Source organism: Scleropages formosus, chromosome 16, assembly GCF_900964775.1.
Source record: "Scleropages formosus chromosome 16, fSclFor1.1, whole genome shotgun sequence".
Classification (NCBI taxonomy): Eukaryota; Metazoa; Chordata; class Actinopteri; order Osteoglossiformes; family Osteoglossidae; genus Scleropages; species Scleropages formosus.
In genome coordinates, this window is record NC_041821.1 from 19,201,889 (window position 1) to 19,220,155 (window position 18,267).

Sequence of the window (18,267 nt, forward strand, 5' to 3'; positions counted from 1 at the left end):
CGGTGGCTGAAGTTCACCAAGACCAAGGCCAGAAATGAGGTCCCCGGTCTCTGTACAGTGCGAAGAGAGCTCTCATGTATTGTCGGTGCTCAGTACATGTTTGGTTTTCAACACAAAGTGCTGAACACAAAGGGTTAAAGGAAAGGGGCGGGGCACCTCATAGGACATCGGAACGTGCGCCCGATGAAAACACACCACGCAGGAGAGCCTTGTGGTACACACAGCCCTTATATTAGGAGCGTCACAGTGGGCAGCCGCACACGTGGAAAGCCGCATCGGCGGACCGCTTCGTAGCGCAGAGCTGAGGCCACGTGACCGTCGGATCCATCAATGATGTTCGCTCAGAGAAAACAAAGCTGAAGTCGCACACAAGTTCCGTTTCATCATGGGAGAGATACTGCTCATTGGGAAGTAGCAAAGCCTAGCTATTTAAAAGTTAAACGCGATCACAGGCGCTGGCAGTAATCTTTAATACGAGATAAAGGAACAGCAGAGAGTCAGTGCGTGAGATCAGTGCACCAACTTGCAAGGAGTCCACGATCACGTGAAGCTGGGATGTGTAAACATCTCGGATGACAGAGTCTCAGCACGGGTTTGTCAAAGAGGAGGACCTGCAGCACGTGCTGAACAAGAGCGACTGTCCGCAACCCCGGGAGGTCCGCGTCACTCGCACGTGTGCGGAGGACAACACGTGTGCGTCCGCAGACAGCGCGGCTTCAGCACCGCTGCAGACCCGCGGGATTCTCGCATTTGACTCTTCAGTTTCACTTAATCTTTATCAAAATTCATAGATAGTTTTTTTTTTTTTTTAATCAGCGTCAAGTGACACTTAAGTTACCGCTTCCTCTATGCCGAGCACGGCTCTTTTTTAGGAATCTTCATCCAGGGCGACGATCATGATTCCAACTTGTCGGCTGGACACATCTGCGGAACTCCTGCACTTCACGGGGATCCTCCCCTTTCTTCACAAATAGATTTTACTTTTTATTACTTCCACTCAGCTTCCACCCGTTCACTTCTTTCTTGTTCCAGATTTTTCCCTTGCACTTCCTAATTATTCTTATTCTTATTCTTATTATTAATTTTTTTATTGAAATACTCACTATTTTAATCCCGAAGTGGCTCCTCAGCAGTGCTGCAGCTCCTGGTCCTGTACGGATCCAGAGATCGGGGTCTCCTCACCTGGGCCCGTGTCTCGGGGCCCTGCATCTCCCCCGCAGACTCGCAAAGCCGACCGCCTGAGGAGGATGGTTCGGTTGGCCGCGGAGATGCTCCTGCTCGTGGGACTTCTCACCTTGACCGTGCACATCACAGTGATGAGGAGCAGCCCAGTACAACATGGAAATGTGACCTTCACCATGGACCAGAACACCGTACAGTCCGAGGTAAGATGAAGTTCCATCTTCTCCTCCTGTGCGCAGGACGGGAAGACGAAAGACGAAACAAATGATGAAAGAATGTTTTTAATGCATTAAAGCATCATAACAATAATAATACAATAGGTAAAGATGGGTACAGTGGGATTAGGCAGAGGAGATCACAGTGAGCCAGTGTATTCATTGTGAGTACTGACTAATTCCCATACCATAGCATAGTTTAGTCCTCACAGGAAAGCCGAGAAACTGTTATTCATCTAGGATAGGATTATGAATTTTCAGTTTGCAGAGTGAGACAAAGTTACAAAAGATGAAAGTGCTGGGTAAAACAATACATTTGATTAAGAAAAATAAGGCTGCTTTTCAGTTTAGGAAATACAAAAAATACTGATGAAGTTTTTTTTCCCCTGGAATCACATAATATATAATACAGTATCTCACGTCATAGCTTGCATTGTTACCATAAATAATTCAACACCAGTTGTCATTGTTTTGATTATTTTGTCATCACTGTGGTCTCTGTAAGATGGTTTATACAACTCACACACACACACACACACACACACACACACACACACACACATTTTCAGAACCGCTTGTCCCTTACGGGGTCACGGGGAACCGGAGCCTACCCGGCAACACAGGGCGTAAGGCCGGAGGGGGAGGGGGACACACCCAGGACGGGACGCCAGTCCGCCGCAAGGCACCCCAAGCGGGACTTGAACCCCAGACCCACCGGAGAGCAGGACTGCGGTCCAACCCACTGCACCACCGCACCCCAGTTTATACAACTCCCATAAGCAATATGCATGAAATTGTCTATTTACCATCATTGACATCATTTTACGTGAGCAGAACATACAGTCCAATCTGACTTGTTCATCTGTTGATTGTTAGACAGCTGTTGTACTGGACTGTGCGATGTGCCACTAATGCCAAATATGATTTGTCACATTGAAAGCGCTCCAGTGCAGCTGATGTGATTTTCCACAGCAGCTTTCTCAAATTCTTATCTAACAGCATATCATATGTGTGGCTATAATTTGCATCAGCAATAACAGTTTTCCTGTTTCCCACAAATATGTGCTTTCGTTTACACAGTAGCCATGTTTATACGAAGAGATTGGAGGCTTTTTTAATTTTGAATTTTTCTAAAACTTTCCCATTTATTTATTTATAACATGCAGTATGCAAACAGCTGCTGGAGGACAGCTGAGGGCATAATGGACACAGCTGCTGATTTTGGTCCAAATGTAGCAGGTTTGAATCCAGTTTGTTTTTCTACAATGCTGGAGCAAGGTAATTACTCCAAATTGGCCAGCGTTATGAATACCTATATCTGTAGGTAACTTAACATTGTAAGTTGCTTTGGAGAAAAGTTTCAGCTAAATTTGCCACATGTAAGACATAATGTAACTGTAAATGTTTCATAAGCACAGAACAGCTTCAAGTGCTATACTTACTATACAAACAAATACACTTTACATTTATTTAGCAGACACTTTTCTCCAAAGCAACTTCCAATGAACTCTGTGTAGTGTCATCAGCCCACACACCTTATTCACCACGGTGACTTACACTGGGTCACTCATTCATACATCAGCAGAACACACTCTTTCTGTCACTCACAAACTATGGGGGAACCTGAACAGCATGTCTTTGGACTGTGGGAGGAAACCAGAGCACCTAGAGGAAACCCAGACAGACACAGGGAGAACATGCAAACTCCACATGGACTGAGCAGGGGTCAAACCCACAGTCTCTCACACCACCGAGGCACTTTCAGACAGCAGCACTACTTGCTGTGCCACCCATTTAACATTGACTGAAAGTCTGTAGAACTTTCATTTACACATAATGGTACTATCAATGTAAAAGGCATTATGCACCTGAGGAAATACATACTTTAGTTAAACAGTGTATATTATTTAAAAGAGGGTTACATGAGAGCTTTATGTAAATGTAAAATTATTTCAGGCAATTCTGAATCAATTTAAGCTGGTCAAGAAAACATAGTGCAGGGGGTTTTGATATTTACATTATCGAGGGTCAGTGGTGACGTTAAAATATACATGACTGTGGTTGCCGATATGTGGGGGGTGTGGTGGTGCAGTGGGTTTGACTGCATCCTGCCTTCCAGTGGGTCTGGGGTTTGAGTTTTCCTTGGGGTGCCTTGCAACAGACTGGCAGCCCATCCTGGGTGCATCCCCTCCCCCTCCGGCCTTACACCCTGCATTGCCGAGTTAAGCTTGGGCTCCCCGCAACCCCATATGGGACAAGTGGTTTCAGATGGTGTGTGTGTTTGTTTGTTTGTTTGATGATATGCATCAAGTAGCAATAAATAACTGGTGTCTCAAGAACCAGGTAAGATGTCTCCTTTAAGTGAACAATATGCAATGGTGGAGGAGCATGGGGGGGGGGGGAGTAAAATATGTTAAGTATTACAGCTTAATATAAATTAGCAAACTACTGTTGGTGGTATCTTAGTGGTTAAGGAGATGGGTCCGTATTCCGAAGTCTATCATTTTAAGTCCCAGGAAGCTTTGAGAAAATTGTTCAACCTTAATTTCTGCAGCACAAATCCAGCTGCACAATGATAATAATAAATTAAAAAAGCAAGGAAATGTCAGCATTTGGGCTTAAATATTGATTCATTTAACTGATGCTGTTATCACAAACAATTTAAATTATTGACCATATATAGCACACACACATCATCTGAAACTGCTTGTCCTATGCACACGGCACAGGGAGCTGGAGCCTAACCTGGCAGCACAGGGTGTAAGGCTGGAGGAGGAGGGGACACACCCAGGGCAGGACACCAGTCCATCACAAGATACCCCAAGCAGGACTCAAACCCCAGTTTCACTGGAGAGCAGGACCCAGTCAAACTCACTGCACCACCACACCCCCCTGACCATATATAGCGATTTACTGTATTCATTCAGGATAATTACCTTGCTCAAAGGTACTACAGCAGGAGGTGGGATTTGAGCCTTGGCCCTTCAAGTGTTTTGTGGTGGCTCTAACCACTACGTTTCCTCTTGTCCTGGATGAATATGACTGTAGGGTGCTTCCGGGCAAGAGCATACCTTTCAAAAACTTACATTACTCTTCCCTTAACTTCTTTTTATGTCATTTCTGACACCATTCTGTGACAGCTGATGGGAGCCAGGACACTGGCGAAAAACACAGTCCAGCCTGTTCTGCCCAGGAGGCAGAAAAAAGAAATGACTTGTCATTTTTGCCAAAAAGTTAAATTCAAGGGCATCCTGTGTGAAGTGTATGGCTTTCCTTTCCAGTGTCCTGTTAAAAAAGTCATTGCTCGCAAGCCGACATCAGACCATATTGTACTCTTCATCGTGTTTTTTCTAGTAGATGCTCACAACTTGTGCCCCTTTGATTAACAACTGCAGAAAGGGGAGGGACAAAACAGGAGGGTATCTAGGGGAGGATGGTAGGGATTTTAAATGTTTCATTCATGCTTTTGGATGAGCTTCCGGTGGTTCCACAGGAAATGTGTTTGTATGCATTATCAGGGTTTTGTTTGATGGACAGAGCAAATTAAAAGCAGATGTGTTTCTAATCTCTGACTTTGGTCCTTAGTATTCAAGTGTTCATTAATGTACCAATACTTTTTTTGACACAGAAAAGATAATAGTAATAATTAAATTGTCTACCCACACAAGAAACAGATGTCCTGCTGAAATAAATTTCTCACATCTTAATCCATTTGCATGAATAGAGTGTGATTTAATGAGACTCAAAGTGAATCATAAAGTTGCTGGTGTTAGGGGAAAAAGTTTGACGGCATAAGATGTAACATTGTTACAAGTCATTAAGAATCATTTTAAAATGGAAACTGGAAGATTACTGTTTTATTAACATTTGTATTTTTCACCAATAAAAATTACATTAAAAACATGCATTTCACGAAAGTCCACCAATTAAAGGACTTTATAGCGTTTACTGTCTGCATTGACACTATGTTCAGCAGAATTACACTTGATCATCTTGGTGTTGTAAATAAATGTTTTATGCATGATAACAGTATGCCTGCAAATGAGACTAAATCTTTTTTTCCATTTTATTTTTTTCCGACTGTCGCCACGGAATCCTCATTCACATGCTTTTTTTCGTCATTAGTGTATATTAAACCGTCTAACTGAAAACTAAACTGTCGAGGATCCATTGCCCCTTAATGTCTATTAGCAGTGCATGCATTCTATGAACCATCCTTGAAATGCTTACTTTGAAGGTGCGACTTTGGAGAAACTTGTGTTCTTCGAGTGAAATGAACCTTTTACATAGTGGCGGAAGCCCTGTTGCCAGCCCAGCTGAAGTTTCCCTGGCTGGTTGCTGCAAAAACCTGGCAGAGCTGCATCCTCACAATACACCGCTTGGAAAACGCACAAAAATTAAGAAAACAATGACACAATCAATCACCTCCTCTGATTGTCACCCCAAAAATAATAGATTAATAGTGTATTACAGCTGCCTGTTTGGTTCCCAGAAATTGTAAGTGCTGTGCACTCATGACGAGGAACACATGCCTCGGTGTCCCAGGGGGGCATTTTTATGGCCCCCTGACAGACAGCGGGGTATTTCGCTGTCAAGCGAGAATGTCACTTCAGTGCTTTTGCTCCTTGGCCTTAACGTAGAAGGATCTTACTTTGCGAAAGTCTTTGATGAACCATGCAGGACTTTGAACTGAAACCATCTTAGTTTTTTCATGCACGTGTTTTCTCCAGATGGCCAGGATCCTTTACACACAGTCACAGACTGATAGCGTAACACAATGCCCATCAGATCCTGCACCACTATTACAGCTATCTGGCTGCTCTCTTGGGTTAACCCTTGGGTTTGTTTCTAAGGGAACTTTCTCTTTTCGGTATTCCCTTCCAAAATTGGATGACCTAGTACAACTGTTTCAACAGTAATTATAAAGCTGATTATCGCTTAATGCTGTGTTTCACCTTTTATACAACTTCATTCCTTATTGTTGTCATAAGTTCTAGGTTTCTTTTAAGAATGTATTGTCTATAGACCTCATTTACTTGAAATTATGCAATTTGTGTATGTGTCTCTGCGTGTGTGTACTCCTGCCTCTGCCATTGCATACTTTATTTCTAGAAATTCTCACCCGCTCATTTCCTCTTTCGGACTACATGTCATTGGAGACACCACAGCTGTATGTGAGCTAAACGTTCAATTCGGTGAAACTGGTTATCATTAATTGTATGTGTTCAGATGCCTGTTGTGGGGGATATGAAGAAGCCGTATGGCGATCCAATGAAAGAAATGATATTTTTGATAACTAAAAGTTGTAAGTGAGCCAAATTTGACTGGAACATTAGCTGAGGGTTAACCGATTGGCTTGGTGTTGTGCTATCAGTTCCGTATAGTACGTAATCGCTAGTTTTGAATATATTTTGGCAAGTCTTTGTCTGCGTAAAAAAGCAATCTATTCTGGGCTCCTTTTCATCCCCTGGGATCACCCCTGTGCTTTTGATAATCAGGAAGTTAGACAAGGAATTAGTTTGGCTTGGCTGCCGATCACGGTCCTCTTCTCAGTGTGAATTCAATAGACGTTTGTTGAGGTCTTTTGGTTTTGGGTTTCTTATATGACACATGTAGCGACACTTCAGTAAACAGGTGAAAGGCCTTCAAAGTACTTTGGCTAAGCCGGAAGATGAGAGGGGCACTTGGACTGTCGACACTTCCTTGGCTCCGTCTTCTGAGAAGGAGCGGATCTGTCCTGCGCTGTGGGCTGTGGGGGTCCCCTCTGACCTGCATTCATAAGCGTATTTCCACCTTTCCACTCCCCAACTTGCTGTGTGCAATGTCGTGCTGCAGGATTTATGATGGGGGTGGCGACCTCCTGTCAAGCTGAAATATTATTATAATGGTGCTAAACATTTCTGCTTAGGGAAACATTTGTCTTCTTCACATCAAACTTGTTGCATGGAATGGGCTTCGTTTTGGTTTTACAGATCCATCACATTTACCCACATTATTTAAAAAAAAAAGGAAAAATAAAATCCTTTCTAGCTATGGTTAATAGTTTTTAACAGATAACAAATTTTAGTTTTTGCAGAAAATACTCAAACATGGTAAATAGTGCTTAAATATTATAAATGATAGAAAATTATACCTTACAGCATTTTCATGTGGTGTATCCAAACCCCAATTGCTGTCATTGCAAAACTTCCAGCAGCGATGGACTTTTGTTTTTTAATAAACTTTTGTGGCTTGCTGATGTTCAGTGCTCAGACATAACTGATGTTAGAGGTGTTCAGCAGTTCGCCGAGCTTGGCACTTAGATTGCAAACGTTTCATCACCAGTCGAGGTGACATCATCAGTGCACAAATTACTGATGTTACATTCACAGCTGCTGTCTCGCCAAGCATAGCCCTTTAACGTGTCTTGTTTTCCTCACCATTAGGATGAAGTCAATGGGGAGAGCTTATCAGCCCGCTTGTCCTCAGACCAACAGGCACCATCACAGCCCATTGCCCAGGCCCCAGGCACCTTCCTCCTGGACCTCCACAACCTTCCTGACCTTTCCACAGCAGACATGAACAGGGAGAACCCTAACATTCAGGTAGATCCTTTAACCCTTTTTAACTTTGCTCTGAAATCAAAAAAAAATCTGAATATTTCATATCATTGGTGCTCAGCCTACACAGGCCTGTAAAGCAGCACGACAGTAGGGAGAACTCTAAGTAAGCAAAAATACAGAGGTTACTGATCATTATGATCTTTAATTCTTGAAAATATTTTTATAGATGCTGACTCAGACCGTTTGTGTCCATTTGCGTCAGTGAAATTTGTGACATCACAAATCACACCAGAATAAGACAGAACAATAAGCACTCTGACAAACTTAGAGAATATGTAGCAGGGATACTGAGTTTGCCAGACAAAATTTTTAAATTTTCTAAAATGCTTACAGTTTAGAGTTGAAAACAACTAATCAGGATGTTTAAAATATAAATTCTGTCTCAGGTGACCATCGAGGTGGTGGATGGCTCTGATGGGCCAGAACCAGACATGGGGATCCACAAGGAGACTGAGCCCAACTGGGCCTTTCCGAGCTGGAGGAACTGGTGGAGCCGCACATCGTCTGCCGTGGCCGCCCCTCGGAGAGCGGACAATATCCGGGGCGCTGGCTACAATGGCAGCCCTGAAGAGGGCAACTTCCTGAAGCCGCTGTGGGGACAAAACCGGCATGAGGGCAAGGTTCAGGCAGAGTATGGTGAGCATGGCGAGTTCTGAATCCATCATTCTGCACACTTCACTGACTTTCCAAACCCCTTCGTTGAGTTTTATCTTCACGCTAGCCTCACACCAGGGCCGGCCCTAGGGTTTTTGGTGCTAGTCGGAAACAATCACTCCAAGACGCCTTACACTTCTATCTCACATTTAAGAAAGGTGTGCATGCACATATATAAAATTTGAATTTATAAATGAAATATTATGTGTTATGCAATTATTTGTGACAACACATGTGTAAATATATTTGCACAGAACACAAATTTATACTTAAAAGACTTTAAACAGACTGAAGACTAATCTCACTGTTAGTTTTATGTAGTAAGCAACATATAACATTTACATTTACATTTATTCATTTAGCAGACGCTTTTCTCCAAAGCGACATACATCTCAAAGAAAATACAATGTGTGTATTACTTTAGGAGAAAGAGACATAGCTGCAGACGTGTGACTCTTAAGTACAGTTTGTTTCCTTCACCACGTCCACCGATGTTCATCACGCAAGTAGCTGCATAAATCTTTACCAGAATATCGCCGATTCCTACTCACCTTCGTAGTTTTTTCTTTTTTCCTTGAGATATATATAAACATTTACATTACATTATAGGGATGGCTCTGAAAAGGATTGATCACAGCATGATCGTGAACAATTATACCTTATATGAACTTAAGAGATCATGGGCAAAGTGAGTCCGGAAGAGATGAGACCCTTTTTAAATGTGGACAGAGATTCAGCAGTCTTGAGTGAGAGGGGAAGGTTGTTCCACCACAACGGAGCCAGAACCGAGAACCTCCCTGCTTTACCTTTTGTGCATGGGACCACCAAGCGGACAGATGTGGAAGAGCATAGCACTCTGGTATATGACACGCCAACCAGAGTGCTATAACCCTATATATATAATGATATATACATGTCATTTTTTATCAGTTTAAATTACAGGGTATATTGTGTAACAGTTTATGAGAAGTTTTTTTATCTGAATTTTTGCAGCCAGAGTAGGATAATAGTGGAACCTATTTGACCTGTTAATCTACTGGGAGAGAAATCAGTCCGACCGGGTCCATGATAATGTGGGACCAAGAGGAACATGATCACTTGCTGCATACACAACCTATTCTATGGCTAGACACTGTTTGACTTACAACGGCAGGTCAGGGGAACATTCTCAGTTTTCTCAATATTGACAATTTTTCATTTTGATTCCCTCTTGGTGGTGCAGTGAGTAGTGCTGTTGCTTCCATGGGTTTTCTCCAGGTGCTCGGATTTCCTAACACAGCTTGAAAACGTGTGTCAAGTAAATCGGTGAATCTAAATTGCCCGTGGTGTGTGAAGGTGTGAGTGGCGGTGTGCATTTGTGGCTGTCCTGCAATGGACTTACTTCCTATGCTATGTGTACCCTACCTGCCCAAATTCCCCGTATTTTGGGGATAGGCTCTGGACTGCTGCAATCCTCACTTGGATAAGCAATTTTGGCAAGTTAGTGAGTGAATGAGTGTGATTCCCTCTGGAAAATGTTCTGCATTTTAGTGTTACTTGTATACGTGCAAAGTACTTTGTGTTAGGGGATGCGGTGGCGCAGTGGGTTGGACCACGGTCCTGCTTTCCGGTAGGTCTGGGGTTCGAGTCCCGCTTGGGGTGCCTTGCGATGGACTGGCGTCCCGTCCTGGGTGTGTCCCCTCCCCCTCCGGCCTTATGCCCTGTGTTACCGGGTAAGCTCCGGTTCCCCGTGACCCTGTATGGGACAAGCGGTTCTGAAAATGTGTGTGTACTTTGTGTTAGTCATTTACTAGATACTGTCACTGATCAACATTATTACTGGCAAGTGGCAATTATGTAGAGAATTTTCTTATTTAAAGAAATGCTCATGCATTTACCTGACTTTTCTCCAGCTTTAACCACGATGCTACCAGCTCCCCTGCACAGGGACTGGTCTCGATAACGAAATGATTAGATGTTTCTCGTGAATGTGCCGGCAGTGTAAGGAATATGTAGACTAGGTGAATGTCATTGAGATTAATGGTGAAAATGAGCTTCCCCTATGGGTTTGTGCCGAAGAACAAACCCATCCCTGCAGGAAGTTATAAGCTGAATAAAGTGCCTCATGCCTGCCACATTCACGCCTATATTAACAAGGCTAGAACAGCATGTCTTGTGTATTTGAATTTTTATATGGAATTTGCGGGCAGGATTGTTGGATAAGCCACACTATTAATGTTAAAATTCCCGGCAGCCTCGGCACAGATTTAATCCATTTCCAAAGAACCTGTGTTAACTGTCACATCCACCCCATCCCCATATATTCTATTTTTTCAAAACAGGATTTCTTACATAAGGTCCAGTAATTAGTTAATAAGGAATTGCCACCTGCCTTATTAGGACCGAACCTACCCGTAAATGTTAGTCTAATATGCTTAGACCAAAAACATCCATCCCCATAGATTGTGTACGATTACTATTTTTTTTTTTTTTTTCTGGTAGAAGTTTATCTATATCAGCAAAGAGGCAAAATCAGTGACAGTGCAAAGATGGTCTCACTGTGCTCGAGGCTAGGGTTGATGGATGGTGGCCACCTTTCAAGTCACACACCCCCACCCTCCCATCACATTTGAAACCCATTTACAGAGGCATGCTAATTAGACTTGGTGAGCTGGACCAGCCTTCAGAACCGGGATACGCTAAAGGACATGTGGTCTCCATCAGGGCTGCCCACAGCCGGTTCACATCGCTACCTCTGACCTCTGACACAGATGACATGGATGGGGAGGGTGACTGGACCAGCTGGTCAGCCTGCAGCGTGTCCTGCGGCAGCGGGAACCAGAAACGTACCCGGTCCTGCGGCTATGCCTGCACGGCAACTGAGTCTCGCACCTGCGACACAGCCAGCTGTCCCGGTGAGTACACTAGTAGGGTGCTGCTCAGAAACAAAAGTCAAGCATGTCCTTGAAGCCTGAAACCATTCCTTTTGATGTATCAACATTCATACTGAAATCTGTGAAAGAATAAGCTCACAAATATATCACATATAGACACGGACATTGAATTAGACTAAAATGTAACTTGTCTAAATGGACATCGTACAGTTTATGACACACAGGACAATTAACCCCAGTTTTATATGCTATGGTGCCTGTATAAATTACACACATGACTAAGCAGAAGGAAACAAGAACTTTATTTCTGGTTTTTTCTGCATCTGGTGTTTATATCCCTTAAAGGTGTAGAAGATGCTTTCAGAACTGCTGCTACGGAAGTGAGCCTACTTGCGGGAACGGATGAGTTCAACGCTACAGAGCTTTTTGGTGTTGGTAAGACTTTAAATTAATTATTGCAAGAGATAATGACTGCCTCTAATAGGTGATGTCAGTCAAAACATCTTTGTTACTTAGTCTGTAATCACTGTCTATATTTATCCACTCGGACAGCTGCCAAAGCAACTAATGTTATTCATCGTTCTCGATCCCAGTTTCAGTGTTGAGGTTTGTGAAGCATTTTGTTTTGTTAAAAATACTGAACATGCCAAAGTGCCAGTGTTTACAGCTTCTCAAACAGCAGGTTTATGGATCCAATTAGCACATGTATGGGGAGTGTGTGAGGGAAGTGTAAGGAAATGTGCCACGCCGGCTGCGCCCAGTTTAGGGAGTGACCGGGCATAAGGTGGTATGGGTTGACTTGAACTGTTCTTTTATATATATATATATATATATATATATAATTGTCTTTTATGTACAAAATATAAAGCAAACTATGCAACACACCCAGGAAGAGCACACAACAGGAACGTTAGACACCCTCGACATCCATGTCAAGTCTGAGCTCTGTAGTGTGGACCCTCCAGTCCTCTAATTGTCCATTTAAAGAGCATTGCTGCATCTGATCAGCCCAATGTGTCTGGTAAACCCAGAGAGGGGCGTGAGTGCATCCCAGCATGCAACAGGGATGTACATAATTCCCTACTCTCACCTGTTACCTCGTAGACACAGACAGCTGTGAGAGATGGATGAACTGCAAGAGTGAGTTCCTCAGGAAGTACTTGCTGAAGGTGGTGAGCGACCTGCCCAGCTGCCCCTGCTCCTACCCAACCGAGGCAGCCTATGGCACGACGGTCATCCACGATACTGCCACACGCAGGGACTTCCGCTGGAAGGACGCCAGCAGTCCCAAGGAGAAACTGGAGATCTATAAGCCCACGGCGCGCTACTGCATCCGTTCGGCGCTGACTCTAGAGTCGGCCACGCTGGCCGCCCAGCACTGCTGCTACGATGACAACATGAGACTAATAACTCGTGGGAAGGGTGCAGGATCGCCTAATCTCATCAGCACCGAGTTCTCTGAGGATCTGCACTACAAGGTGGATGTCCTGCCATGGGTCATCTGCAAGGGCGACTGGAGCCGGTACAACCAGGCACGGCCACCCAACAATGGCCGGAGCTGCCACGAGAACCCGGCAGATGAGGACTACCGCAAACAATGCGAAGAGGCCAGGGAGTTCTGAGCTTCCTTGTAATAAACATGTGGAGGCAACTTGACTGAGAAACTTTTTCACTGGGCCGTCCCTTTTGATATACTGACAGTAATTTACTTTTAAAGAAACAGCAGCAAAAGGTACAAAGCTTTGCCAAACATCTATATACTATACAGTATATATATCAATGTGCATACACACGGAAGAAATAAACTCAAGAATGGACGTTAAAAAAAAACGAAGCAACACCAAAATCAGCCATGATAGTTTTTTTTTTTCATGGTATGAAAAATAACTTTAAGAGAAATCTCACAGATTCTGTAGATAATTTTGAACACTACCTTAAAATACATGCAAACATATGCACATACATGCATAATAAATACATACATAATGTCAAGGGCCAGAGGGATGAAAACAGATGAACAGATACCCTCCCATTGTTTTACACAAAAACATGGCCTCCATTGCTTCTTTTTACTGCAATTGTCATAGGAAACAGCAAGGGAAAAAAAAATACAATTCATTGTAGATGAAACCTCACATTAATTTACCATGGGTATAATTGCATTTTAATGGTAAGAAAACCAAACATTTTCTTTTTTTTCTGACAAATTATATAAAAAAAAAATAGATTTTTCAAATAGAGGGATTTTGTACAGTAGTGGTTGTAATTTGGTTTTGGGTAGGAAATATTGTCCTATTCAATGAAAATCACAAGCACTGAACACTTTCTGTATATGTAAACCTAGTTCCTAAAGGTATTTTGGGTAAATCTCAGCATTCTATAAAATGTTTAAACCACACATGTAGGCATTTTACACAGCCAGTTGCACAGCCAGTAATTTGTGCTTAATATTATTTATTAAGCTGTAGTTATGCTGAATGGAAATGTTTGTGCTGTTGGTGTTGGCAGGATGATTGTGAGTTTACAAATAACACTTTATTAATACATCCATATTTTGTAATTTTCTGTGATATGTCTTCTATTCTGTATGTCTGCATGCTCATGACCATGTTTTTTTTTTTTTTTCATTTGTATATGAATTACAAATTTAAAAATCAAAGGAAGCCATTTACCTCATTTAACACTTTGTCATATGAACACAAATATTTTACAGGAGATTTTACAAGTTGCTTGTGAACTGTCAAATAAACTCTGCCAAAATTCAATTATTTATATTTGTTGCAATATAGAAGTGTTTCTTCATTATGCAGTAATGAAATCTTCTTACACTTCTCTGTTTTGTAAAAACATATATTAAAATTTGCACTTCTGTTTAGCACACGCTTGGGCATTTTACACAGACAGTTGCGCAGACAGTAATCTGTGCTGATAAAATCAAATTTAATCAATATTGTATTTAAATGCCATTCACTTATGACCATGGAAGTTATAGTATACTCTGTATTTGCAGTACACATCTGGAGAAAATCTCCTTTAACTGCATCTCTTTCATCAAATTATTTAACTTTAGTTGTACCTTGTAAATAATTAGATTAATATTTTGCATGCCATTGCAGGTACTGTACTTCAAGCAATAATCTCAACTCAAAAGAGTGCCATGCCGACTCAAGTGGTGAACACATGGACACCATACACCCATTCCAGTGTCCATTGTGTAAGTCATCAGTTTCTTCTCTGTGCACTTCAGCAGACCTCATAATACTCTTGGAGCGTATTCATCCGATTCCACCAGCAGCTCTTTAGATGCCTCGACAATAGATGGTGTCCCTATGAGCAAGGAGGGGCAGAAAACTTCGACCACCTCAGCCAAACAAGGTAATGTAGGTCAATTCATATTCCCTGATTTTCCTCAACACAAAAGGCTAGTGCAGTATAGCTGGAGTTCAAACTAGATACACTGCTTAGGGCATACAGCAGTTTGTGACTAGGTGAGACAGAATCCCATCTACTGTATGTCACCCATCCACCGAAAAAAGAAGCCAGCTGGGTGCCCTTAAGCCTCTCTATGGCGGATGGCATGATGGGTATACAAAGTGGCATACTCGGAATTGGTATCCAATGTACAAATCCAGAATAATTGGTTATTGTACTACATTGCAGCACTGTATTATATAATGTAACAGTATGTGCTCTTTTCTTTAATTTAGCAATGGTTTGAACTTAAAATAGAAAGCAATTGCATCAAAATGTTTTATATAAGACATTAACAGCAGGAAATGATTTATTCTGTGATGCTGCTTTTGGGCAGTCTCATAAAAGTGTTATCGCAGTGATTTGAAGGTACCTACATCGTGCTTGGTCATGTAATTGAGATTTTATGATTGTGCAATGATAATGAACATATATTTTATTTGATCTATTGAAATACAAAAAGTGTTCTCTGGATGCATAATGTAAAACTCCAAAAATGTGCACAACACATTTCGTAAGCTAAATAATATTCTGTTTATTACCTGGGAAAGTGCTGTTTTGCCTTATTCTGTGTATGTATATACTGTGCAGTGAATTCAGAAAGTATTCAGACCCCTTCACTTTTTCAGATTTCTTCATACTGCAGCCCTATGCCAAAATAGTTCAAGTTAATTGTTTTCCCCTTGTCAGTATACACTCAAAACCACATGATGACAAAGTTAAGGAGGATTTTAGAAAATGTCACATTGTCATAAGTATTCAGACCCTTTTTAGTGCTTAGTTGAAACACCTTTGGCAGCTATTACAGCCTCGAGTCTTCTCAGATATGATGTAACAAGCTTTGTACAAATAGATTTGGGGATTTTCTGCTATTCTTCTCTGCAGATCCTCTCCAGCTCTGTCAGGTTGGATGGGAACTGTTGGTGGACAGCTATTTTCAGGTCTTTCCAGAGATGTTTGATTAGGTCCAAGTCTGGTGTCTGGCTGGGCCACTCAAGGACATTCACTGAGTTGCCCCAAAGCCACTCCTGTGTTTTTTGCTTTGTGCTTCGGGGTCATTTTCCTGTTGGAAGGTGAACCTTCGGCTCAGTCTGATGTCCAGAGCTTCTCTGGGGCTGGTTTTCATTATGGATATCTCTGCACTTTGTTCCATTCAGCTTTCCCTCAACCCTGACTAGACTCCCAGTCCCTGCCAGTAAAAAACAACCTCACAGAATGATGCTGCTATCACCACGCTTCACTGTTGGGATGGTATTGTGCAGGTGATGAGCATTGCCTGGTTTCCTCCAGACATAACGCTTATAACTGAGGCCAGACAGTTCAGTTTTGGTTTCATCAGACCAGAGAATCTTGCTTCTCACACTCTGAGAGACCTTTAGGTGCCTTTTTGTGTTTTTTGCTGAGGAAAGGCTTCCACTTGCCCACTCTGTCATAAAGCCCAGGTAGGTGGGGTGTTGCAGTGATGATTACCCTTCTGGAATTTTCTCCCATCTTCACACAGGATCTCTGGAGCTTAATCAGAGTGACCATAGGGTTCTTGGTCATTTCTCTTATCTTCTACTCCAGTTGCTCAATTTAGCCAGGAAGCCAGCTCTAGGAAGAGCTGTGGATGTTCCAGACTTCTTCCATTTAAGAATTATGGATGCCAGTGTGCTCTTGGGAACCTTCAATGCCGCAGAATTTTTTTGTAGCCTTTCCCAGATCTGTGCCTCAACAAAACCCTGTCCCTAAGCTCTGCAGACAATCCCTTTGCACATCCCACACATTGTCAGCTGTGGAACCTTGAATCATCTCCAATCTATTGAATGTACCAGTGGTGGACTCCAAAAAAGGTATTGAAACATCTCAAAGATGATGAATAGAAACAGGATGCAGCTCAACTAAAGCGCCACAGCAAAGGGTTTGAATACTGATGTCAATGTGATATTTAAGTTTTTTTTTTTAAATTGTAGTATATAAAGTTAGAGGGGGTGCGGTGGCGCAGTGGGTTGGACCACAGTCCTGCTCTCCGGTGGGTCCAGGGTTTGAGTCCTGCTTGGGGTGCCTTGTGGCGGACTGGCGTCCCGTCCTGAGTGTGTCCCCCTCCCCTTCCGGCCTTACGCCCTGTGTTACTGGGTAGGCTCTGGTTCCCCGCGACCCCGTATGGACAAGCAGTTCTGAAAATGTGTGAGTGTATATAAAGTTCCCTGAGAAGCGTGACCTTTTGAAGTTACATGTTTTCTCTTGCATGTTTCTTCTAATGGTCCTGCTTCCTCGTCCAGTCAACAGCTGCTACAAAATATGATTTGGGAAATCTTGAACTGAGTTCCAAATGACCAAGAGGACCTTTTTGATGTCTTCTTCACACATGTGATGCAGCAAATGAGTAGAAACATTGCAAAGAGACAAGTATAGTGTATCTAGTATTGTAGGATGTGCTGGATGAAGTCATCAGCTTAATCCAAAACAATGATTTAAACACTGTATGAATGCCTTTGTTGGTGTAGGGCTTTCTGAGATCTAGCTGAGGCTGAGCCACATGTGCTGCCTGATACTGCTGCTGCTAGATTGTTTTTCTGGAAAGAGAACAGGTGAGGTGAGCTACGTGGGTGGTTTGGCCAGCTTTTGAGACTAAGCAACTTCTGCAATAAAAGCTATTACTGCACAAGATTTGTCATGAAAAACACAGGGAAATCACAGTCAGCATTATTTAAGCTGGCATCCAGGGTCGAAGAGTATGTCTACTATCTATCAGCTCCAAACAAGGGAAAAATAATTCATAACTACACAAGTCAAAACAAGGACAATCAGTTCCCTGATTGCTCAAATTAGGTGTTCTGTACTATTGGCAAACATAAAACAGAACAGGAATTGAGTTGGTCATCATGGTAATGAGTTAAAAAGTTGAAATAATGCATTTCTGAAGCATATTGAGAAAGTGTCAAAACAGACAAAATGTTCCAGTTATTTTCTTGTTAAGCATCACCTGCTGTTTTACTTATGAAACAAAGTCATAGGGCTGGAATTTATTGGCGTAATTAAACCTGATTGATTCAAAACTATTTAAAAAAGACTGTTCTTTGTTCTTAACTCCTCAGGTATTGCATCGTTATTATACTGTTAGACACGCAAGGTTTTTCCAGATCCACTAAATTTGTAGACAGTATGTCATTCTTGGCTACATACAGTAAGGTGATAAATACTGAAAAAGTGAAAACAGGGTTTTGTAGAAAAAATGCATGTCAAGAAAGACCATTACTTTTAAGACATATCATGAAGCATCACAAAGCT

The 18,267-nt window shown here is 42.3% G+C and overlaps 1 protein-coding gene across 1 annotated transcript; it reads left to right on the forward strand.

Moving 5' to 3' along the window:
* The first annotated feature begins 1,118 nt into the window (after positions 1–1,118).
* On the forward strand, positions 1,119–13,625 carry LOC114912417 (isthmin-1-like). The gene is made up of 6 exons (XM_029259167.1): positions 1,119–1,385; positions 7,823–7,981; positions 8,386–8,635; positions 11,404–11,547; positions 11,872–11,961; positions 12,631–13,625. The coding sequence occupies exons 1-6, from the start codon at positions 1,248–1,250 to the stop codon at positions 13,146–13,148; spliced, it is 1,299 nt and encodes a 432-aa protein (XP_029115000.1). The 5' UTR covers positions 1,119–1,247; the 3' UTR covers positions 13,149–13,625.
* The last annotated feature ends 4,642 nt before the right edge of the window (positions 13,626–18,267 follow it).

Excerpts from the sequence above, each read along its gene's own strand:
- LOC114912417 (XM_029259167.1), top strand. The coding sequence starts at position 1,248 with ATGGTTCGGTTGGCCGCGGAGATGCTCCTGCTCGTGGGACTTCTCACC. Across the intron at positions 1,386-7,822 it reads AGAACACCGTACAGTCCGAG|GATGAAGTCAATGGGGAGAG; the intron begins GTAAGATGAAGT and ends CCTCACCATTAG. Across the intron at positions 11,548-11,871 it reads CGACACAGCCAGCTGTCCCG|GTGTAGAAGATGCTTTCAGA; the intron begins GTGAGTACACTA and ends TATCCCTTAAAG.